General features: G+C 52.7%; 1 protein-coding gene across 1 annotated transcript in view; it reads right to left on the minus strand.

Moving 5' to 3' along the window:
- TOM1 (target of myb1 membrane trafficking protein) overlaps window positions 1-22,383 on the minus strand; it is a 39,284-nt gene extending 16,901 nt beyond the window's left edge. The window contains exons 1-6 of the mRNA XM_041755905.1: window positions 22,229-22,383; window positions 6,103-6,187; window positions 3,077-3,155; window positions 2,022-2,171; window positions 1,607-1,741; window positions 1,367-1,513 (exon numbers count right to left, since the gene is read on the minus strand). Of these exons, the coding sequence (XP_041611839.1) occupies window positions 1,367-1,513; window positions 1,607-1,741; window positions 2,022-2,171; window positions 3,077-3,155; window positions 6,103-6,187; window positions 22,229-22,280 (648 nt within the window). The 5' untranslated portion in view covers window positions 22,281-22,383. The remainder of the gene's footprint in view (window positions 1-1,366; window positions 1,514-1,606; window positions 1,742-2,021; window positions 2,172-3,076; window positions 3,156-6,102; window positions 6,188-22,228) is intronic.
- Window positions 22,384-25,098: the final 2,715 nt, after the last annotated feature.

A 25,098-nucleotide genomic window follows, 5' to 3' on the forward strand; every position in this document is an offset into this window, starting at 1 on the left:
ACAGAAGTTTCTCTTCAGGTAGGTTGGGATGGGAAGGGACGCTGGCAGGTCTGTTCATAAATCCAAATGAGAGTGCAGGAGAACAGCGGATGCACTTTAGAAGGTCAGGTTTCACTTTGTTTCCATCACAGACCTGTGTCTCTCTCCCCTGTACCTTTATTTATTTATTTTTGTTTTTATTTTTTTTGAGAGCCGCCGCCGCCGCCGAACGACCTATTTATTTATTTTTAATAAATATTTTATTTATTTATTCATGAGAGACACAGAAAGAGAGGCAGAGACACAGAGGGAGGAGAAGCAGGCTCCACGCAGGGAGCCCGATGTGGGATTCGATCCTGGGAATCTAGGATCAGGCCCTGAGTCAAAGGCAGATGCTCAACCGCTGAGCCACCCAGGCGTCCCTCCCCTGTACCTTTAGCAGCTAAGTTTTCACACTTAGCTGATATGATGGCTCTGGAGTTCTTACCACGCCTCAAAAGGGGGCACCCCAACAACGCAAGGCCTTGACCTGCATCCCAACAGCCATGTCTAAAATGAGAGTGCACTGGGGCACCTGGCTGGCTCAGTCGGAACAGCATGCAGCTCTTCATCCCAGGGTTGTGAGTTTGAGCCCCACGCTGAGTGTAGAGATTATTTAAATCCATAAACAAATAAATAAATAAACAGAACAAGCATGCACCCAACACACACTGGTCACAGTAGCAGACATCCCTTGTTGGGGTGGCCAGTCTCAGCAGGTGGTCTTGACCCACTGCTCTCAGAGGAAGAGAGAGAGGAGCAGAAGCTAAGTCAGCGTGCTATGGGTCTCTGGTGGGTGAGCTGAGCCTGCAAAGCTACACACACAGCCCTAGGAAAACCTGCCCTGGCCCCCGGCATCTAACACTACACCTCAAACCTTCTTGAGGCTTATGTGGGAAGCATCATAAGGAAGAGTTTAAAAAATTTTTTTGTGCAGATAAGTTTAAAACTGTTTTTTAGCCAGAACCTCTGTTCAAATGGAATCTTATTTGAGCACATAAATCCCACAAAGAAAATGCAGATACTGTGGTTGAAGAGGCTGCCTGTTGGGCACTCCCCACCCCACCCCCTCCTGGGTGCTGCCTCAAGGGCTCCTCGGGGTACACAGTACACAGTTTGGAGAACCGCTGGCTGGGGTGCAAGACAGAGCCTGCTGGGAGTCAGGCACCCTTGAGCTTGAATCCCACCACCATCTCTGAGGACCTGTGTGTGGCTCCGGGCAAGGGAGTTTGTCTAAGCCTCATTTTTGAAACAGGATGAATGATACATACTCTATGGGGCTGCTACGATGACATACCGAGAGGGGCCCTCCCTGACCCACGCATGGCTCTGACTCAGGTTTCTTTACCTGCTCAGCGGTGGGTGTGATGGGTGTGTCACTGGAGAGCGTGGCCAGGATGGGCAGGGAGGTGGTGTGCTGGGTGGAGTCTCCTCCATGGCTGGCGTCAGTGCCCATGGAATTCTGCCCTGATGGTACCTCAGAGCTGAACACGGTCTAGATGGTGGAAGGTGGGATCAGCGAGGCCAGTGGGGCGGGTGGTGATCCCCCACCTTCCCTCACACTGCTCCCCAGGTGGCGTCTCCTCACCCTCTGGGGCGTGTGGATGGGTGACAGCATATCCAAGTCGGTCATCGGGAATTCCAGGCCCTTCCTCCGCAGGTCCTCGTACACGGCCACCACACCTGTCAAGTCAGGTGAGCTGCGGAACGCGTCAGCCCAGGACTGAGAGGGGAGAAGGGGACATGGCCGGTAACCACTGTTCACCGTCTCCCTGGCAAGCCGCCTGCCCATCCCCAGAGAGCAAAAAGTCCCTCCCTGATTGTTGGTGTCTGGGTTACGGCCCTGCCAAGCAAGGCCACCCCACACTCAGACCCTTCAGTGAGTGCATAAACAAGACGGCCCCACACTGCCCCGCAGGAGAAACAGAAGCAAAGGGGAAAAGAGCAACAATGGTGGGGCAGCCTCCAGCCTCCCCCCACCCCGCCTGCCCGCCTGCCCTCACCTGGATGAGGTTGAGCACCTTGTCGTGCACGATGGTGGGGGGGTTGTTCTTGGGCAGGATGGTCCTCACCAGCACGCCCTCCACAAAGTCCTGGCTGGCCACCAGCAAGTGGAAGCGATGCCCGCAGTTCTTGACACAGGTTTCTAAGACCTGGAGGCCGGGAGGGACCCATGAGCACTCATGAGGGGAGGGGGAGCGCCCAGGACCCCATCCTTGCATTCGGTCTCCATCCCAGAGGGGCTGAGAGGGGGAGGGTTTCCCTAGAGGGAGACCCTGGAACCCAGAGAAGCCCTGGAACCCAGAGAAGGGGACCGTGCCGTGATTCGGGGGCTGGTGTGTTGGTTAGTGGCCCCCGCTGAGGGGTGCCTATCCTGATGCTGCTTCTGAAGTGACTACTTCAGGGGGCGGGTAGCTCTCCAAGTGGAAACCAAAGTGAACTTTCATAATCAGTTGGTGACCCTGCAGCCCCAGAAAAAGGCACTGAACTTCCCTCCCTGCTTCTTGTTCCTACTGCTGGGCACGAGGGCCTTGCTTTTCAGCATAGCCAGACTCCCCGGATGCGAGTGCTGCTGTAGGGGAGGCTGGGACACAGTGCTCTCGTCTCCATCCCAGCCAAACTCCTGCGACAGCCAGGATGTCCTCTCTTGCCTGGCTTGTCCTCAGCCACTGGGATTTGCTTTATGTTCATTTTTCAGGGCATCCAAGGGCCAGTCAGCACCCAGTGAGGCCTGCCAGGCTATCTGCCCTGCCAACATCTGGGTTTACTGAGCTTCTATGTCACCTGGCAGGTTCTGTGGCACAAGCTCTCCGTGACCGGTTCTGAAGAGATGTGGGCCCCTCACTCTGTTCCCCAGGCCAGCAAGTTGGAGAGAACTTTTCCAAGTGGCTTCTCATGCCACTCTGCATCTGCTAGCACACACAGGACAGCACTTCGCCCACAGACCTTTCCTTCCCAGTCCTTGCAAGAGGAGCCCCAGGGCGGCTGGAGTCCTGCTGGGCCTGGGGGGAGGTGTGGTTCTACCATGGACAGACACACGGATGGACAGGGCACTCACCGTGAGAGCCAGCATCACCTCATGGAAATTCTTGTTTCCTACGATTCTCTTCTTCACTGCTCGGAAGGCATCTTTGGGACTGGGCAGGAGGACAAAGGGAAAGATGGGCTGAGGAATGGAACCTTCTTATCCAACACATGGGGCTGCCTGCCTAACTAAGGTCAGGAGGCACGGAACACAGGCCATGGCATTTATTTGTCCTGTGTCCTGTTGAACACGTAGGTTTGAATCACTACACAAACTGCCTGCCCCCCAGAAGTCCTCAGTAGGTCACAAAATACCTGGCAAGGATTCTCTGTGTATGGATCCTGGACCCCCTGCACCAGAATCCCCTGGCGGGGGAGGCATGATGGTTTGTCAAACACGTAAACCCCAGGCTCCCAGCCTAGACCCTGAGCCAAGCCCTCGGGGAGGCTGTGTGCTCACCGTGCCCCCGGGGGCTCCCTGTAGACTGAGGTTTGAGAACCAGTCACCTGCAGGCATAGAGTCCCAGTGCCCCTTCCCTGGCCTCCCTGCCACATCCTTCTACTTGTCTAAGTAGCCACACGTGCTGGCACCATGCTGGGTGCTGGGGACACTCTGGGGAACATGCGGCTCTGCTTTCAAGGACCATGTGTCCCAGGGAGACCCACATCCATGTGGGTAAGGAGAGAGGCCTGCAGTCAGAGTGAGAGGCTGTTGGGGAGGGGGCTCAGGGGAGTCCTCTCAGAGGAGGTGGCATCCCAGCTGGGTGTGAGGAAGTGATGGAGCCAGCTGAGGGCGGCAAGGGAAGTGGTTCAGGCAGGGGTGGGAGGGACTGAAGGGAGGCCGAGTGGGGAGGCAGAGGGAGAGGCTGGAGAGGCCCAGTGGTCATGGTAGGCAGGGTGGAGACACCCAAGTGCGGGGGGAGTCCTGAAGGCCTTGGTGGCAGCCTGCACCCCCACCCTATCGCCCACCCCACCGGAACTGCCTCACCCCTGCATCCTGTCCTTCCGCACTGTTCGGGTGAAGTCCATGTGGCCCCAACTGCTCTGGCCTAAAAGGCTTTGGGGCCCCCAACTTCCATGCCTACCTGGTGAAGGCACAGCTAAAACCTGCCTCACCCAAGGCTATCCCAATCCCCCATTTCCCTGGTGCGCACTGCATTGTGGCTCCTACCCGGGTGCTGCCTGGCTAAAGAGGTGCCTCCCAGAGGGCGGGGATGGCATCTCCTTTGACACTTTGCCTTGACAGAGCCCAGCCCACTCCAGGACCATGAGCAACGATTCCTATGTCTCCTGTGGCCAGATGTCTGCCAGATATCTGTTCAGTGCTGACCCTGTCAAGGGCAGGTCAGGAAAGGCAGAAACCCTGACATGGGCCCCCCAACATGGGTGAAGGCGGCAGGGAAGGAGGGGAGGATCCATGGAGGCCTAATCAAGGCTGTGACGGAGAGGACACGCTTTATGTTCATTTTTCTCTGGCGGGCTAGGCCCCTGTCCCAGGAGACAGGGCACTGGGGCCCCTCCTCACCCTCAGAACTCCTCGCCTGCAGCCTCAGCTCTCTAAAGGGACCTGTCTCCATTTCTCATAGAGGGGCCCAGAGACTGGGAATCAGAAGTCCTGGATGAGGTGCAATGCCACAACACTGTGAGGGGTAGACCAGAGACTTGAGTTTAGATGACAAACTTGGTGAGGACAAGGGTCCCATCTGCTTTGCTCACTGCTGGTCTCTAGTGCCTCATGCAGCGCCTGCAACACAGGTAGTGCTCACATCAACGGCAGCAACTGAACCCACACTCGCATGAGCCCCAGTTCCACCAATGTTTACGAGGAAGCGGGGGCTTGCTTCTCCAAGGACATCCATGAAGCCCTCAGTCCTTCCCAGAGGCTGTGAGCATCCCTGCCCTTCACCTTTTATCTCAGTGGTCCTGCTGTTGTCATCTGCTCACCGCTCTCCAGTTGATGCACCTGGCCAGGGTGGCACAGGTGTCCTCTACCAGCTGCTTGGCAAGAGCCCCGAGCACCACTGGGGATGCAGAAGCTGCCTGCAGCCACTGTGTGCTGAGCTGGGTGCTCCTTGCCCACTGCCTGCTTCCAGCCGGCCCGTCTCCCCACAAAGCACTACCTGGCTAAGAGGGACCTCACAGGCCAACTGGATTATCCCAGTGAGAATAGAAGAGGTCCTGCTCCGGCTGTTCTGATTTTCCAGAACAAAGGCCTTGTCAGGCCGTCTTTCCTGATGGCTATAGTGGTCATACCATATCCCATCCTTTCTGGGTTCTCCTGAGAAGGACACTGACCCTGCTTGGCCTCTCTGCCCCATTCAGGACCTTGGGCTTATTGCTGGAAGAATCTAAAAGAGCTTTACCTCTGAGGATAAAGACCTAGGGAGGTACAGTGACTTGCCCAAGGTCACACGGCTGGTCAGTGACAGCTAGTCAGAGACCAAGAACCCACGGCCACGATGCCTCCACCACAGCATGCGCCCCAGTGTGACCTGCATACTGGAAATGTTGAGGAGAGGCTAACGCCGATGGGTTCTCATTTCTGCTTTACTGTCATTGTCTTCTCTGTGTCCTCTGACCCCAATCTTAAGGAAATGAAAGTCCATTGCTCATAGAGAAAGCTAGGATTCCCCCCTGCCCATTCCAGGCCACAGAATGCAGAACGGTGCTTGGGGCCATGTCCCAATGTTGGGGGCTGCCAGCTGGCCTTGTCCTGGAGGATGTGGCCCAGGGATGTTCTAAGGGGTCTAGTTGACCAGGCCACCACTGAGAAACACGCGTGGCCTGACAACCGCCAGGGGCGTGTCTCTCTCTGGTCTGTCTAATGACAGTGTTGAGTGGGATTTTGGTTCCCAGATGCCTAAAACGCCACACTTCTGCCTAGGGTGGGACCTGGACGATGTCTGCAGCCCTCCTGGTACCAAGGGCCACCAGCAGGGTCTATCTGTGTGCCACAGCAGGGATGGGACAGGAGTCCTCCAGAGGGGAGGGCAGGTTGGGCTGCTGCCGGCCATCCCTGGGCCCACCCATCCCCACTCCAGTCCATCCTGCAGGCCTCACCCTTCCTCCGTCTCGTTGATGATGTCACAGATCTCCATGTTGAGGGCCCAGTCCTCGCTCTGCAGGGAGCCATCTGTCGCCTTCTCTGCAGAGGAGAGAGCACAAGTCACAGTGTGTGGGTGGGGGGGAGGGCGGGGGTGCCAGATGGACAAAGTCAGATAGCTGCGTGGTGTGTGGTGCGGGGCCAGGGTGGGAAGAGCCAGGGCAGGAAGAGCCAGGGAGGAGGAGGAGGAGGAGGAGGATACCTTTCTGGGCATCCAAGAAGGGCCAGGACGTGTGCGAATGGCTACCTGCCTTGTCCCGTTTTGTCATTTAATGCTTTTTATTTTTTTGGGGGGTGGGGTGCTGTACTTTATCTCTGTATTATAGCGCTGTACTCTATCTCTGTATATTTACTCTTTTAATTATTAATTATGTTAAAATACACATAATACTTGCAATCTTAACCATCTTTTAGTGTATAATTCAGGGGCATCAAATATACTCAGTGTTGTGCAGCCATCCCCACCAGCCATCCTTGCCACCTTTTTCATCTTGTAAACCTACAACTCTAACTTCCCACTCTCCCCTCCCACAGCCCTGGCAACCACCACTACACTTTTTTTTTTTTTTTTTAAGATTTTATTTATTTGAGAGAGAGAGACCAGGAGCACGAGTCATGGGAAAGGGGCAGAGGACAGGGAGAAGCAGACTCCCCGCTGGGCAGGGAGCCCAATGTGAAACTTGATCCCAGGACTCCAGGATCATGACCTGAGCCAAAGGCAGATGCTCAACCACTGAACTCCCCAGGTGCCCCAATACAGTCTTTACAGCTCTGATGCCCTACGTACCCCATTACATGGAATCGTACAGTACATGTCATTTAATTCTCAACTCTGTCTACCCATGCAATGAATGGGGCCAGGAATCCAGCAGCCCTGGCCTTATGATGCTTGTTTTTGACATTACATGGTGGTGATAGTGTTTTATTTTTGTAAAGAAAATGTCCCTTGTTGACTCTGTTATCTTTTGGTAACCATTTGCACGGTTCAAAATGTAAACGGTTCCAAAGTGGCACACAATGGAGAGTAAATCTGTCTCCTGTGTCCCAGACCTAGGGGCCCTACTGGACCAGTTTCCTCTCAAACCTCCCAGAGACATTCTTTACCTACGAAGCAAAGGGTCCAGAGTAGTTGAAGTCTCGCCTCCGTTACCAGCAGCTGGCCTGGCCTCTTCCCCTTGGAGCCAGTGTCTGTCTGAAGACTGGGCGGACACCAGCCACCCCGCAGAACAGCCCCAAGGGAGAGGCAATAATACAAACAAGGCATCTGCATGGTTCTTGCCACAAAATAGATGCTCGGTAAGGGGCAGCGGTTCTTTTATTTTTACATTGAGGTGAAGCCTGCATCACATAAAATTAGCCATTTTAAAGTATACAATCTAGTGGCAGTTAGTGCACTCACAATGCTGGGCAACTGTGACCTCTACCTGGTTCAGGCCAAATCAGAGGGTAGGATTTCCAGCCTGGAGTCAGCTACAACATTCTCAAGGCTGTCAAGGCCAGGGTCACTCCCCTCTGCACTCTTCTAGAATCTATACTCATGCAACCCAGTTTTTTGTTTTTGTTTAAGTAGGCTCCACATCCAGTGTGGAGCCCAATGTCCGGCCTGAACTCACAACCCTGAGATCGGACCTGAGCTGAGATCAAGGGTTGGACACTTAACTGACTGAGCCCCCCGGGCGCCCCATTAGATAAGCTCCACAGAGCACAGAAATAGTCCAGTCTCCTGCTTTTTTGGGGCCAACATTCTAGCTTACAAATTACCCCTGGCTGGCACGCAATGTACCCTAGTTAGGACTGTGGGACAAGATAGGACCAGTTAATGTTTTAAGGTTCAGGGAGTAATAAGTCCCTTGGTGTCCTGATGCTGGGCACTATCCACATCCCCCTCCATCACAGCCCTCTCCCCTAGCTCCCAGACCTGGCTCCTGCTGGCACACGGCACCTGCCAGCATGGTGCTGTCAGTGGTCTGGTGTCGACCAACAGCTCCTGAGGGACCGGGCCCATGTGGCTTGTTATCTGATGTGACTGTACAGCCGTCCTGCACGGGGGACCCTCTGGCTCTGTTCACCCAGAGAGCTGAGGCTGCGGGGGGCGAAGGGGCCCCTCACTTGCTGCACAGCTACTCATGTGCCAGGTCTGCTCCTGGCACTGGAGATGGAAGCAATGGTGGACCAGGCAGGCACATGTGGTCCCTGCCCTGTGGTGCCCAAAGGGGCTGAGGCAGACTAAGAGCCTAGGCCCTGTGACAGGGCAGGGCCCTTTACTAGCTGGGCAGACAGACCCATTCTGCAGGATGATGCCTGGGCTGGGCTGGGCTGGGCTGGCAGTCAGCTCCCTAAAACTGGTTTCTATGATGTTGGTTTTGAAAAGGCCTTGGTTCCGCCTGAGGTCCGCCTGAGGTCCTGTGGACAGACAGACGCTAGGGTAGCTCAGGGTACGAGCCAGGCAGCTGGGACACCCAGGTAGGGACCCAGCAGCAGGGAGAGGTGCTTTACTCCCTAGACTATGGCTGGGGGAGGCGATGAGGAAGGTTTCCTTTAAAAGGGCTGAAAGATGGGCTTGTTTGTCCCACAATGATGTCCTGAGTGTGGCTCCTTTGTGTCACATCGCCCACCCTTGGGGACTTGCACACTTACTGAGCCATGTGGGAAGAACTAAAGAGAGGTGGACGGGTACCTCTCTGTGCAGAGGGAGCCAGGCTCCTTTTTGGAGGATGTGGGGGGACAATGGCTAATCAAACATGTGGAACCTGCTACTCCTTCAGAAACCACACCTTGGTGACCCCCAGTCACATGGGCCAGAGGACTGTAACCCCCAGCTCCCGGCCACAACATTCTGCCAAGGCCAGCTGCCTCGACGACTCCTGCCTTGCTTCTTTCCCTCCATGTCCCCTGCTGCCCCAGAGTGAACTTTCTGAACCTAGAAGTGATCATGTCCCTCTCGTGTCCCAAATCCTCCAAAGGCTCCCCCCCGGCTCTTGGCCTGACCCACCTGCCCTTCCTCAGCAACCCTTCAACTCCCCAGTTACAGATCAAGCACTGTGAGCTGTTTATATAGGAACACAGCTGGATCCTCCTGGCCCCACGAGGTGTGCATCACTGACCCTACCTGAGGAGGGGACTGACACACAGAGTGGTCACACAGTGGTTCCCAGGGGCCGGGGAGCTCTGCCCTTCCAGAAGCATCCTCCTGTCCCCTTGTCCCGGAGCCCTGGCTCCACCAGCAGACCTCTCAGTGTTAGACCCCCCCCGCCAGTGACCCCTGAAGGTGAGGGGCACCTCTCTTCTCCTGGGGAAGGAGCATTTCAGTCTTAGAAGGGATTCAGGTCAGTTTGAAAAGGCAAGCACTAGGCAGGCTAAGGGGCAGCTGGGGGATTTATAAGCAGAGGAACACCATGGCAGGGAATTGGGGGGTGCAAGAGGACAGGGAGCACAGGTCTGAGCCCTACCTCAGCAGAGCTCCAACTTCTCCAGTCCTGAGGGGGCAGAGCCATGCAGAGGACAGAGTTCTTTTGGGGAATGGGGTGAGGGGGTCAAAAGGAGGTCTCAGTCAGCGTAACCAGGGAGAGGAAGAGGAGGAAGAGGCAGTGGAGACACAAGACCGACCCGGGCCATCTTGGCAGAAGAAAGGTGTGTCCAGAGCAGACAGGCATAGCCTGTGCCTCGCATGCCAGCTCCCTGCAGCTCTGGGGAGTTTCCAGACTTCCTTAATGAAGAATTCCACAGAGTGGGCATCCTCCACTGAGGGCAGAAATTTAAAGCCATAGGAATCTGGGGATATTTGTTTTGTTTTTGTTTTTAACCACAAAAGTAACCCAGCTTGCTATTTTAAAAAGGAAGAAAAACAAAGAATGATAACCGGCTTCCCACCCTTTGGGCTATGGGTGGTAACCTTCAAAGGTCCCAGGCAGCTGTTCTGCTCTTGTCCCCAGCTCCTGAGGACGCCAGGCCCTGCAAAGCCCTGCCTGGGTTCAGGCCGCAGGGCAGCTGTGCAGGGGCTGGCTATCCTTGGCTGTGGATCATGAGGCCCTTGTCTGCCTGTCTGCTCCGTGTCAGGCCTCGTGCAGACATCACCTTTCCGGGAAGGCTCCAGAAAGTCTGCCTGGCACAGTGGCAGGTCCAGTCAGGCTGGGCAGCAGCACAGGCTGCAGGAGTGGGATGAGTCTAGCCCCATGTCCTAAGTTTGGGATTACAGGCCCACTCAGTCTCTGTTCCCTCCTCTGTAAAACCAAGGTAAGACTGCTTGCCTCACGGGCACTGTGACATTTCAGCCAGATGTCAGGTAAAGAGCAGTAATGAGTAACTGCTAAGTATCATGACTGTGACCTGGGGCGAGAGCAGGCAAGAGTGGCCACCACAGACACAGATCTTGGCCCCTGGTCCCAGCCTGCTGATTCTTGGGGGAGGGGGACTCCCCACAGTTGGAAGACAGTGGCCTTCTTGGCTCCTTCCACTACTTTGGAGAAGTCCACGTCTGTGGGCGCTTGGCGGAACTAGTGGTCAGCACCACACACTTAAACCTCACTGAATACTTGCTCCTGCGTCAGCCTTGGTGGGAGCAGCATAGAGCTTTTTCCCCACCACCCTGCATATTCAAATAGTCACCCAGTCTGTGAATTCCAGCCACTCAGTGCATCTCAGTTTGTACCCAGTCTGTCATCACAGTGGCAGCTCTTGTTCAGGCCCTGTCACCCTCACACTCTTCTCTTCAAACATTATTTCCAACTAGAACATCCTTTCATCTGCAAAACCAACCAGGTCCTGCCCTCGGCAAGTCTATGGTCCAGCAGGAGGCCACGACTGCCATCATAAAGGTGAAAGTGACACGACAGAAAAGACTGGGCACTGAGATAGGACAGGGTGTGAGATCTGGATGTGCTGACATAGAGAAGGAAATGAGCCAGCTAATCCCTGCTCATCTTTTAAGGCCCTACCCCCATGCCAGCTCCTCAATATATCTGCCACTGGGTGGACTGTGTCACTGTGACCTGGACTGTCATCCTGCACTGTGTCAGTAACACCATGAATAATAGTGACAAAATGACTGGCATTCACTGAATGTCAGCTGTGCAAGCTGCTCAGTATACCTCCTCTCAGGTCACCTCCCCACAGCCTCGACCATGCATGGGGGCAGCTGGGGTCCAACACCTAGAAGTGGAGGAGTGGGGATGCACAGAGGGGCCTATGTGGCTCTAAACCCCAGCACTTCTCACTCTGCCCCGCCCTTCAAGGACAGCTCTACCCAACTAGGGTGGACCTGGAGCTCCTGGGGGCCTTACCTCTGGTGGGACAGAGAGCAGAGGCTTGTTGAGCGTTTGTGGAAGGCCAATGGCCCTCAGACTGCCCTGCTGCTCTGGGTTCAACACTGAGTAACTGCCCCGCCGTCCTGCTCTGATGCTATACAGTGTGTTTCTCGGATGGTAAGCTCCCGTCGCCCTTTCCATTTTGAACCCCTGTGATATTGGGGTGGCTCTTATAAATGATGACCTGGGCAGTTTTTTCTTTTCATTCTCCATGGCATTTTAGATTCAATGAAGTGCGGCTTGTGAGCAGTGAGGGATGATCTTCAAGGCCTGTGACAACCAGCTGACCTAGTCCCACCCTAGGCTATGACAATGACATGGTGTGTCAGCTCCGAGTGGCTCCCACATACCTTCTTTTGAGACCCTACCCCAGCAAGGACAGCACAGCCATGTTCCTTTTAGACCACATTTACAGATCACCATCTTTCCATTGGAAATCCCACCTGCTCATGTCACTCAAAGGAACCACAGTGATCCCTTTGGGGACTTCCTTTCAGTTTTTAATCTTTGGGGATTTTAAAAAACACGTTTGTTTAACTTTTTTTTTTTAGTGTATAATGGTACTATGGCTAAAGATTATTTTTATTTTATTTTTCAATTATTTTTTTTTCTTAAGATTTATTTTTATTTATCCATGATAGACAGAGAACGAGAGAGAGAGAGAGAGAGAGAGAGAGAGAGGCGCAGAGACACAGGCAGAGGGAGAAGCAGGCTCCATGCCAGGAGCCCGATGCGGGACTCGATCCCAGGACTCCAGAATCGCGCCCTGGGCCAAAGGCAGGCGCGAAACCGCTGAGCCACCCAGGGATCCCCTAAATCTTATTTTTAAAGAAGATATTCCTTACCTTTTAGAGATATAGGTATGAAATATTTATGAGTGAAAGAATACGATGTTTGGAATTTGCTGTAAGCAATACCTGCCCTCTGTTCGCTTCCTTGTTCCCTATCAGCCATCTGCCTCTGTCCTCGGCCTAGTGCCCCCAATCCCACCCACCCACCCTTCTACTTGCTTTCTCTACACCTTCTGCCCGCCCATCTCCCTCACACCCACTTCTCTGCCCGCCCACGACATTCTCGCAGCAGTATTATTTGTCCAGCCCTGTGGCAGGTGCGAGGGAGGCAAAGATGAAGAATAATCCTTGCCCTGCAGGAGGTCCTAAAGGTGGTCAGGGATGACAGCTGGACAAACACTTTCAGAGCAAAGTGACATGATCGAGGCCAGCTCAGGGTGCCAGAGAGCCAAGAGACAAGGGTGAACAACTGCAGAGGGAACAGGGAAGGTCTGAGCTGAGCTGAGGACAAGGTGCCGGGCTGGGCAGGTGGACAAGGGAGGTTCTTGGGAGAGGTACAGATTTGCTGAATGAAGGAATCAATGATAAGTCGGGAAGAAGAGGACAGAAGGGCTTGCAGGTCAGTCTCAGGCACTGGGAAGAAGTGACCTGAGGGAAGGAGATAATCCCAGGGGGAGGGGGCAGCCAGAGGAGAAAGGTGAGGCTGCTGAGGCAGAGGGAAATATGCCCGTGGCCTGGGGTGGCCCATCGTCAAAGTTGGCACGGATCTGCACCAGAACCCACAGGGGCGGACCCTGTGCAGTCTCCCCAGCAGTCACTCCTCCCTTCTCCGCCCAGAGCAGCAATCCCATTTCCTTGGGAGCTGTTCTGGAGTGGGCAAGCGACCCTGTTCTGGTCCCTGGGGAGAAGTGGGTGCGTGTCTGCTGGGCAGTGGTGGCAGGTGTGTCCCTTCTGGAACACAGAGGCACAGCTCAGGACAAAACCTTGAGTGTTTCAAAGACACTGTTGAACAAACTAACCCTGCAACTTCAGACCAAACTCAGCTGTGGGCTGGGGCTGCACTGGGGCTTGCCCGACAGGACTCGGGGTCGACCCGTGGCCCCCGGTACCGCTCCTTCAGGGCTGTGTGCTGTGAACTTGTCTCCCTTCCAGGAATGTGCTCCTGCCTGCCTCCCCACCTTAAATCATGCTTGGAAGCCCAACTCAAGGTTAGGTCACCATGTGGAGCCTGCCCTGACCCCCTCGAGGGCCTTCTCCTTCCCTCATGGGGCCAAAAGCATTTTGTACAGGCCACACCTTTAAGTTCTGCTTGGCGGGGCTGCTAAAATAACCCTACAGAATTGACTTGTTTCTCTCTCTCCCATTAGGCTGTGAGCTCAAGGGTGGAGATTATTATGGCTCAGGAATTTGGTACAGGAGACAGGACCTGGCCTCTGATAAACCTGCGGTCCGTGTTTGCTGAATAACTAACTGAATGAAGGATGAGGTCATACACAGCAGGATAATAGACCTTTGTAACACTTTAGTTTAAGTGAAACACTCCCACCCTTCAGCCTCTATTGATCTCTTAGTAGCTATTGTGTAGAATCCTAATCTTTCTCCCAACTTGCAGTATTTTCAGTGTTTTTAAAAAAGATTTACTTATTTACTTTAGAGAGGGAGGGAGGGAGGGGGAGCGAGAGCAAGTGAGCTGGTGGGGGCAGGAGGGAGAGAGAATCTTCAGCAAACTCTGGGTGGAGCCGACAAGGGACTCGATATCCATATCCGGACCCTGAGATCATGACCTGAGCCAAAATCAAGAGTCCGTGGCTTAACCACCTGAGGCATCCAGACGCCCCGCCTTTGAATATTTTTAAAAAGTACCATGTCCCCTCTTCATCTGTCCTCCGCACTAATGTTTTCAGTTCCTGTGACCACACCACCCTGGACGTGATCTCTAGAGCCTTTGCCATTCTGACTGATCCCCTCGGGGTGCAGGCCAGCTCAGCAGTCCTTCTGGAAAGGCAGCGTGGGAACTCCCGCACCTGCCTGCACTGGATCCTGTATTTGCATTAACACACTCTGGGACTACATTAACTATTTATTAATTTTACTTTGTGGAGCGGACTCCTACAGAATTTGTCATGAAAGTCACTCACTCTCCACTGGCCACAGCGCTTAGCTTTTCTAGCCTCCCCTGGAGCTAAAGTGGCCATGTGACACAGCCGAGTGGACTCTCAGGCAGCTCCTAAGCAAGGCTCTGCTCCCCCATAAGAGAGGCAGCACAGTGTCTCCTGCCATGGGGGGTGGGAAGGGAGGAAGAGGACAGGGGACAAGCAATATGCTAATGGTGGCGGTGGGAGAGAACCACAGAAAGAGCCATTACAAACAAAACCATTCCAGATCGATCCAGGTATCTTCACTCAAAAGGAAACCCAGCAGCCTCCTTTCAATTCTAAGGGGAAGCAATGAGGTGGAAAAGTTAGAAGAGTGGGATCTGGACACAGACAAATTCTGCTTCAAGTCCTGACTCACTGGCTGTGGGACCTTGAGTGAATTCCCCTTTAAGGAAAAAATTATTTAAACTCTACACCTAATGTGGGACTTGAACTCATGACCCCAAGATCAAGCATCACATGCGCTACTGACTGAGCCAGCCAGGTGCCCCCATCCGGAATGAATTCCTTAAACTCTCCGTATCTCAGTTTCTCCCCTGCATCATGGGATTTAAAAAAAAAAAAAAATCATTCACTTCCCAGGGCTGTCTGAGGAGGAAATGAGGGAATGCATTTCAAGTGCTTTGTATCCTACCTAGCACACAGCGATCATGAAAACAAATGTTATTGACTACAAAAATATCAATCAAACAATTAACATTTGAAAGTTTCAACACCCAGCTCCACACTCAGCATGGAGCTCAACATGGGGCTTGAACTCACGACCCTGAGATCAAGACCCGAACTGAGATCAAGAGTAAGATGCTTAATGGACTGAGCTGCCCAGGCAGGCAGCCCCCACAATAAAAGGTTTTTAAATAACACACATACAGAGCCATTTTTTTCTCGGCCAGCAAACTCGAGGCCTATGCTCCAAATGAACAAGTCTCTTCAGACCCAGTGGAAAGTTCTACCAGTTTCCTAAGTCGCTGAGCTGTCTTCCTTAAAACTCTGGCTGCCTCTCTCCTGCCATTCTGCAACCACAGGCCACAAGAGGAACTCTGAAATACCTTACAGAGGGCATTACTTCTGCAACCCACAATTTGAAAGTCAATGTAACTAACTATAGCCCTAACTGCAGAACATTTCAGTTACGAGGAGTGGCTTTGGCAAAACTGTCTGGTAAGAGGGGGCAAGGCTGAGAGGAGAGGCTTGACGTGGCTGGCCAAGGTGCCCGTTACATTCTTTTCCCTCCTCCACTGTGAGTGTAAAAGACGTTACTGACGACACCCCCTCCCCCTGTCGGTTCCTCTTTCTCTCATCTCTCTCTACCTATTGAGATAAATCTATTTCTTTGGATTGGCTCACATGAATGTGGAGGCTTGGCAAGTTCAAAATCTGCATGGCTGGCAGGCCAGCAGGCTGGAGCCCTAGGGAACAGAGGAGCGTGAGTCCGAAGGCCGTCTGCTGGCGGAATTCCCTCATCTAGGGAGGCCAGCCTTTCTGCTATTACGACTGTCACTTAATTAGATGAGGCCCACCCACACCGTGGAGAACAATCTGCTTTACTCAAAGTCTACTGATCTCCTCTGAAAAATAACTTCACGGAAACATCTAGAATAATGCTTCGCAAATATCTGTGCATACCATGGCCCAGCCAAGTTGACACATCAAGTTAGACACACCAGGGTTTATACTGTATCAATGCAAACAAGTTCCCATCAAACAGGGGACACCTGTGCACTCTTAGATTCTGTGGGTCTCTGCCCCATGCAGTCTGGTGGGCTCTGTTCTCTCCTTACCTCCCCCTTGGCCCTGGCTCTTCCCTTCCCTCCTGGATCTTCTCCTCCCTCCTCATCAGGAACAAAGCCCAGTTCCACCCACAGATCTCACACAGCAGTTTGGTTCTCCACAGCACTTTTCAGTGTTCTTTCCAATGTTCGTGGAGGCAGGGGTCTCAGAGGTTTTGTCACCTGCCTGGGAGACACAGGAAGTGCCAGGAAAGGGCAGAGTAGGCGCCTGACACCAGATCTTCTGATGCAGGGTCTAAGTTCTGACCCTATTCAGACTGCTGGCATCAGAGTGACCCAAAGGTGCTTTGCAGGATCACGTCAGGTGGGCTCACAGGCAAACTTGGCCATTTTTAGAGTCACATATTTACTTTGATGTAGAAGAGAAAAACAAACATGAGTTATTTCATGATTTCATGGATATAATTACACAAGATGAGGTCATATTAAAAACAGTGAGCCAATAAAAAGAAAATACTCTGAAAATAAAATGAAAGGTGGCACAGGACAGATATAAATCCTAAAGGTGGCACACGAAGGACAGCAGTCTACAGAGCAGCAGTCTACAGAGTGCTAGCCTAGACTGAGACCTCCTTGGTAAGGAAGTAAAGAGTTAACTTGTCCTGAATCCCGTTTCTCACGGGGTGATGGCTCCAAGTTAATTAGAAGACACTGAAGGTTCTGTTCTGTTTTGTTTTGTTTTCTAAAACCAGAAGAGCGGAAATCCGGCACTTTACTCTTATTTCTTTGAGCTCAGTGAGGGAACAAAACCTATTCACCAGTTCTATCCGCAGGATCAGGCAAAGGCTTTAATTCCCAGGGAAGAATCGGATCCACCCCACAGCCTGAAACCTGACCTGTCTATGAATGTGGCTGCCACCAGCCGGAGACTGCGCATGGCCCAGTGACACCAGGCCAACACAGAGGCTGCACTGGAGCCGTGGCACTGGGTTGATGCTTTGGCTCTGTCACTAATGTAGACTATGCCCCAGCGATGATGATAACACCAGTAAGAAAGATCACAGCAGCTAATAGCCACTTACTGTCTGGCAGGCACTGGGCTGAGTGCTTCCCAACACCACAACCTCCCAACACGGCAGAACAGCAGCCCCAAGTGATACATGCTATTATTGTCCTTATCCTACAGAGGTGAAACTGAGGAGCAAGGAGGTTATGTAACTGGCCCAGGTAATGAAGCTGGTGGAGGCTGAACCAGGGCTCAGACCATCTTGTGCGACTCAAGAACTCATCCGGGATGCCTTACCGCAGCACGTACTATGTAGCCAGTTGACACAAAGTCCTTTCTTGACATCGTTCCCTATTACTTTCCTGACAAAGACTTGTACTCTGAGCTGGCTCCAGCACTAACAGATCGGGGCACTGGAGCTTTAAGACATGAGGGTGCCCCAGGGCACACTTTGGGAAGTAGGAGGTAGTCTGAGTCTCAGGGCTGGAGCCTCCTGGGCATCTGTGACGTGGGGTTCTTTGGGATCCCACTCTGAAGAATGCTGCCTTCATCGCTCTGCATGTGGCCAGCTGGTCTGATCCAGGTCAGCAAACAATGAACACATGTGCCAAGTGAGAGTGCTTTCGTATGGCCCACAGGCTAAGAACGGTTTTCATAGTTTTAAATGGTTGAAAACAAATTCAAAGAGTATTATTTCATGACATGTGAAAATGATATGAAATTCACGTGTTGGTGCCCATAAACAGTCTGACTGGAACGCAGTCCTGCCCATTCACCTACACATGGTCCATGCTGCCTTTATGCCGTAAGGGCAGAGCTGAGTGGTCATGACAGGGTCCACAGGTCCACAAAACCGTAAATATTTACTGTCTAGCCCCTTCCAGAAAGTTTGCAAATCCTGGTCGAGTCCTTCCTGGCAGCCACTGTGGGAATCCTCCTTACAGCCTCCCTCCCCTCTGGCCTCTGCCTTCACCCCTCCAGCAGTGGGGAGCATGCAACACATGTGCCAGATGCTAGGGTTGCCTGTGCTGACCCTGAGCTCCCCTCGGTGACGTCGCTCTCTGCCCTCCAAGCCTGTGGAGCTGTTCTACCTCTCCTCTCAAGGCCCTTCTTCCCTCTAGTGTCCATCCTTCCCTGTCCTTTAACTGTCCCCTAGGCTGTTCCTCATCAGTGCTCTGAAAGTAGATAGAGAATGGTAGCCCATTACAGACAGGCTATGGGCAACAGAGAGGGGACATGCCATAGTCAGGAGGAGAACTGGAGCTGGGCCTAAGTCTCCTGCCTCCCAGCTTGCCATTCCCTTGACGACATCGCTTGAGCAGCCAATTTGATTTCCAGCTCATCACTCCCAAAATGGCACTCCAGAGGGCCCAGGGTGTTCTCCCTACTAACATGCACATGGCGTCTCCCCTCTACAACTCCTTCCTGCGGCTCCCCTGGCTTGGTCTTTGTGGATCCAAGGGCAGCTTTGCCTGACTTCTTCCCCTCTCCTGTCCATCCCAGAGCTTGGCCTTAGGCTCTGAGTTCTCCCATCATATCTAGTTACCACCATCTCCACCCCAAGCACTGGGGGCTGGTCCTCAGGGATTGCCCATATTTACAGCATCTGTTGTTTGCAGCTTGCTTTCTGAGTCAGCTGGATCTCTGACTCAAAGTGCCAGGGGTGAGCTGACGGTCAGAAATGGACAATGGGCTTCTTGGGTTGCCTTCTGACGTCTGTGTATGAAACAACCCATAGGATCTGTCCTCAGAGGATACTGGGAAGGGTTTTGAAATCCTTGCAAGGAGAGGGCTCTGTCAACACCATCTAGTGCTAATTATCTGGAACCCTTTCAGCCACTGGCTGCTGCTCTTGGGAAGCTCTCCTACTGAACGATAAGGCTGAGTGACCTGGCAATGTGCATAGACTCACGTGTATACCATAATCAGCAAAGCTAATCTGTGGCTCTTGGAAGGCGGGACTAACATAAATCCCAAGTATGCACTGATCAGCCAGTGGTGAGGCATAGGAGAGGATGGGTGCTCTGGGCCAGAGAAACCTGGGTCTGGATTCTGACCCTGAGTAGCTGTGAGATGATATGTTCCCTCACACTTCTGGTAAAATGGAAAAAACAGCAAAACCTTATAGGGTCACCGTGGATATTAATAACCAGGGTACCAGCATGGTCCCTGGCACATGGTATTTGCTCACAAGAGGTCACTTTCTTTTTCCCCTTTCTTCCCTCCTACTATGGGCTAGCAACCATGCCAGGTGCCGAGGGTCCTGACCCGTAAGGTCCAGTCCCTGCTCTCAGGAAGTCTAGTCTAGCTGGGGAGACACATATGTGCAACTACTAACAGAATGGGACAGGGCTCCATTAGTGTGCGATGGTGGAAATAATAGAAACAATGATGAGGACAGCAAGAGCTAACTCACTCACAATGTGCCAGGCACTCCCGGGGCGGGGCGGGGGGGTGGTGGTCCTCACTTCACTCTCACTACCACCCAACCCAGAGAGGCAGATGCTCTTGTAGCCACCATTCCACCCAGGAGGAAGTAGAGGCTCAGAGCCCAAAGGCAGAGAATGAAGAAGCCTGAGGAGTGGGGATGATGGAAGAGCATGAAACCGACAGCTGGATCTGAAGGGGTCAGGAAGGGGGTCAGGGAAGGCCTCAGGGAGGAGGTGACAATGTCTGAGCTTTGAAGGATGCACACTGGAGCAGGCATTCCACGAAGGTGCTTGGGTATGAGGGTGGATGAGAGCTTTATGAGTTGAGTGACATCCCTGATAAGTACCACTGGAACTCGCTGTGCTCAGGGATGCCAATTCTACAGGGCCCTACTCACAATAGGGGGGTGGAGTTGGCAACCTTGAGATTATTTTACTACTATAGTTTACAGAACTACTAGATCATCAATAATCACAGCCAATCTCTTTCTCTAAAAGAGAAAACATGTGGAATACTGAAGGCATTTGCTCAAATGGCAGCTATTCTTCATTTAATTCTACTTTGAGAGCCTCCTCAGCTTTGGTTCAAATTTCATTGGTTCTGGGGAGTTCATCACACTTCACTACCAATTCACTGGGGGCTTGGGTGAGTCAGAGTCTCCACCTTCTCTCCAGCCTCTGTCTTCTCCTGTGTAAAATGAAGGGGATGGGCTAGAATGGAGGTTTTCAATATGTGGTTTCCAATCCAGTGGCATTAGCATCACCTGGGAATTTGTCAGTAATGCATATTCTTGGGCAAACTCCAGACCTACAGAGTCAGAAACTCGTGGGGGTGGGGCCCAGTCAGCCATCTGTCTTTAACAAGTTTTCCAGGGAATTCTGATGAGAACCCTGAGTTAGAAGACCCCCAGGGTAAGGATCCTTCCAGGAGTAAAATTTGGTTTGGGCTCTGAAGTATTATGACTTAGTAGTATTCTCTTTGGACAGAGTATTTCTTGCCACAGACAGGCAACCCTCAGGATAGGAAGAGAAGCTGTTTTCTTTGACTAGCTAAAGCCCAGAGCCCAGGTGAGCTTTTCTACAAAGGTTCAGCAAATGTGGCTGACTTTGAAGGTCAGAATTTTTTGTTTTAAAGTAGGAAGTCTCAAACTTGGCATGTGATGAGAGCAGTGGTATCTGTTGTTGGAGAAACAAAGATGAGGGGAGAGCCACTTTCTCTTTTCAGCTCCAAAATAATGACTCATTGCGGGGTGTGTGTGGCAGGCAGTGGGGAGGGTGTTCCTCAGAGGGCAGCTTCACCTCCTTGGTCCAGGAGTGCTCTGGTTCGCAAATTAATCCTGGACTTCTACTCTCCTCTTGGAGAAGTCTGATTACAAAACCTCACAAGAGCCACTGACAGCCTTGGTGCCGATGACATCGCAGAGCTGGGTTGACAGTTAAGTGAAGTTTGGCTTCCAAGACCATAAGAAAGGGAAAAATGTCTAAAAGGTCCAATTTTCCCAGTCTAGACTGAACGCTAAGGGCTTACATCAAGAGGACGAAGGGAGAATATCACAGTTTCCTAATGCGGGGAGGCACATCCAGGCTGTCCCAAAGGGGAAGTGTTAGCTGTGTGGCCCAGGGCCTGTGGTTCCTCCCGGTGCTGATGCACAGCAAGGAGCACCTAGGAGACTCTCCACACAGCTATTTCCAGGGATTCCTGACCCTCACTTCCTGGAATCTCCCTAACAATGACGATAAATATATATTATCACTTTGTTTTATATTAGCAGGGCCATGTGCCAGGCACGGTTCCCAGTACTTTACAATTATTAAGGAGCTGAAGCTTCACAACAACCCCACGGAAGCAGGGGCTATTAACATGCCCCTAATTATAGGTGAGGAGGAAACAGAGGAGGCGATGTCAACAGAGGGCAGGAAGAGTCGGGAGGCCGCGGCTCGGAGTGAGCCTGTGCCTCCGGCCAGAGTGCCTGTGCCTGGCCCACCCGCCTATGAGAAACGAAGGAGGCGGACTCAGGAGGTTCCTGAGATCGCTTCCAGCTCGGGGAGCCTGCGACCGTGCAGCCGGCTGCTGCTGGTCTGGCGGGTTCGCCAGGGTCTGGCCGGGGGCCGCGCGCAGCAGGGCTGCCGGGCCTGGTCCCCGCAAGTCGCCGGCCCCGACGCCGAGCGCGTCTCCTGATCCTGGGCGAATGGGCTTCTAGCCCCTCTCCGGTATCTGTGTCCCGAGAGCCTGGCGAGCCAAGAGGGAGACGGCCAGGCCCCGGCGGCCAGACCCGGGCTGGGGAAGGGACGAGGGAGACCGGCCAGGGGCCCGAGGACCGTAAACCACGCTTCCCCTTCAGCCCCAAAACTTTCTCCCTGGATTCGGGACCCCAGCAGCCACGCATTGGCTGAGCCGCGGCCACCAGGACCCGCCCCCTTTCTTTTGCTATTGGCTAGCGTAGGCATCCATCACAAGGCGAGGCTTCCTAGTGGAGCGCGGCTGTTGTCAATCAAGGTGGGCGGGAGGCTGGGCGGGGCCAGGCCGGGGAGAGACACGCCAGCCTAGTTCTCCCAGCCTCCCTCCAGAGGGTGGCTTGGGACCTGGAGGCGCCCCGGGGGACCCCCGGGGGACCGAGGCTGGGTGCGGGGCCCTGCGGCGGGGCTAGGCGGCGCTCCGGGGACTCACCGATGCGCTGGCCCACCGGAGAGCTGAACGGGTTTCCCAGGAGAAAGTCCATCGCTGCCGGCGCCTCAGCCGCCAACCCGGGGAATCAGCTGACGGCAACCGCCGCGCTGCCGACCCGTCACGTGACGCGCCGGACGGTCCGCGAGGAGGCGCCTGTGGAGGCGGGGCGTAGGGAGGCGAGCGCGGCCACAGGCCCCGCCCCTGACGTGAAGGCCACAGGCCTCGCCCCTCGAGCGAGGCGGAGGGCGATGACCTCACGCAACTCACTCGGCGTCTGCGGACGTCACGCACGACGTGAGGCCGGGGCGGGCCAGGGGCGTGGCCTCTCCAAGCCCCGCCCCAGGCCTTATTTAAGGGCGTGGCCCAGCACCGCGCGCTTCAGTCGAACAGGGTCTCGGAGCCGGGAGATGCCTGGGGTAAGGTCACAGGGCAAGCTCAGACCCGGTTTCACTCCGGGGACGTCGCTAGGCCACGCCCCCACCGCTGGGGGCGACAGCATCTCTGGCTCGTCGCCTCCCTGCCCCGACAGAGCGCTTCCTCCCTGGACACAGAACCAGCCCAGTGACCCGCAGCGAGGAGCGGGCTGGAGCCCGGAGTAGCAGAGGCACCGGAGGTGGTCACAGGTGGGCCTGGGACCAGCGAGCTTCCATTTTTAACGGATGCTGGAATTAGATCAAGGACTGTATAACTTTTTAATTTTTTTTAATTTTTTTTAGGTCATAGGCTCCTTTGAGGACTTGAAGAAAACCATCAACCTTTCTGAAAAAAAAAGAGCAGAGAGATAATTTAACGTCAGGGACTTCCTGGGGTCCCAGAAGTCAGTGGACCCCAAGTTACGGACTTTAAGAATCTCAAAGGCCTTTCCTAGTTCTAGGATTCTGCTGTCTTCTTCAACCTTCCTGTGTACCATGTTTTAGATATTTCACCCACACATTAGATCAGGTCTGACCTATTATGCTTTATTCTTTTGATCATATGCAGTCTAGATACAATAATCACTGCTTTGGTAGTCTGGGCTACTGCTGGGAGCTTTAGTACTTAATCCACCACAGTATGTGATTTAAAAAAAATAAAAGATTTTATTTATTTATCTATCAGAGACATAGGCAGGAGAGGCAGGCTCGCGGTGGGGAGACAGACCCCAGGACCCCAGGATCACACCCTGAGCTGAAGGCAGATGCTCAACCATTGAATCACCCAGGTGTCCCCAATTGGAAAGGCTGGTAATTGTACAAATATAGGATGATGGGAGAATCTAAGCTAGAAGTTAATCACTTCCTTATGTTGACCTGTTTGAGCATACAGGGGCTGATACCTTTACTGTACAATATAAGAACTTTATGGAAGTCATGTACTCCTGTGCTTCAACAGTGCTCATGAGACCTATTCATAAATGCCCTTCTCCTCACCAGGCTAGCTACTCCGTGAGGGCTGGTATACTATGTCTACTTGACTCACCATCATTGTCTAGCACAGTGACTAATATATGAAAACGTATTTATTTTTAGAGATTTTATTTGAGAGAGAGAGAAAGCGAGCAGGGGGAGAGGCAGAGGGAGAACCACAAGCAGAGTCCTCTCCCCCACCCCAGCAGGGCTGGATCCCAGGATCCTGAGATCATGACCTGAGCTGATGTCAGAAGCTTAACTGAATGAGCCATCCAGTTTCCCCTGAAAATTTATTTATTTTAAAATATTTTATTTATTTATTCATGAGAGACACAGAGACTGAGGCAGAGACACAGGCAGAAGGAGGAGAAGCAGGCTCCATGCAAGGAGCCCGATGTGGGACTTGATCCTGGGATCCAGGATCATGCCCTGGGCCAAAGGCAGATGCTCAACCGCTGAGTCACCCAGGCGTCCCTCCCCTGAAAATTTAAATCAACCTGCCAAATAATGTATTTGGACTATAAAGGGGTGGGAGGATGTACATTTAAGATGACTTCCATGTCAGGTACCTTACATGTTTTTCTTCATTTAAGCACATTGCAGTTGTACGGAGGATATTTTAGCATAAACTTCTTTTGAATTCTTCCATTAGCAACCTTTAACATGCTCATGTTACGTGGTTATTTCCCTGAATGAAGTTCTTACCTCCTTGCACCACTCTGGTTTAAAGTGATTATGGGCAGAAGATCTTGGCTATATTGACAAGAATTAAACAGCCACAAGTTGTATCCTTCATGGTGAAAGCAGAAACAACACCCATACTCTCAAACAGGGAGTGAAATCATATCAATTTCATGCAAACAGAATACCGTATAGTTCTTAAATAAGAAATGGAAACGTGGATTTGCCAACACAAAAGACAGGAATGTAAATGGCAAACATTAAATGTAGTATAAAACTGATCAAAACCGTATTTTAAAAGTGATTGTTGGGCACCTGGCTGGCTCAGTGGTTGAGCGTCTGCCTTCGGCTCAGGTTGTGATCCCAGGGTCCTGGGATCAAGTCCTGCGTCCGTCTCCCTGTGGGGAGTCTGCTTCTCCCTCTGCCTGTGTCACTGCCTCTGTCTCTCATGAATAAATATTTTTTAAAAGATTTTTTATTTATTTATGAGAGATAGAGAGAGAGAGGCAGAGACACAGGCAGAAGGAGAAGCAGGCTCCCTGCAGGGAACCCAATGCGGGACTGGATCCTGGATTCCAGGATTAGGACCTGAGCCGAAGGCAGACACTCAACCGCTGAGCCATCCAAGCGTCCCATAAATAAAATCTTGAAAAGTGATTGCTAAGGGGCGCCTGGTTGGCTCAGTTGGTAAAGTACATAACTCTTGTTCTCAAGTCCTGAGTTTAAGCCCCACACTCAGCATAGAGCCTTTTGTTTTGTTTTGAAGTGTTTGCTAACAAGGAACAAACTCATTTGGTAAAC

The sequence above is a fragment of the Vulpes lagopus genome, chromosome 5 (genome assembly GCF_018345385.1).
Source record: "Vulpes lagopus strain Blue_001 chromosome 5, ASM1834538v1, whole genome shotgun sequence".
NCBI lineage: Eukaryota > Metazoa > Chordata > Mammalia > Carnivora > Canidae > Vulpes > Vulpes lagopus.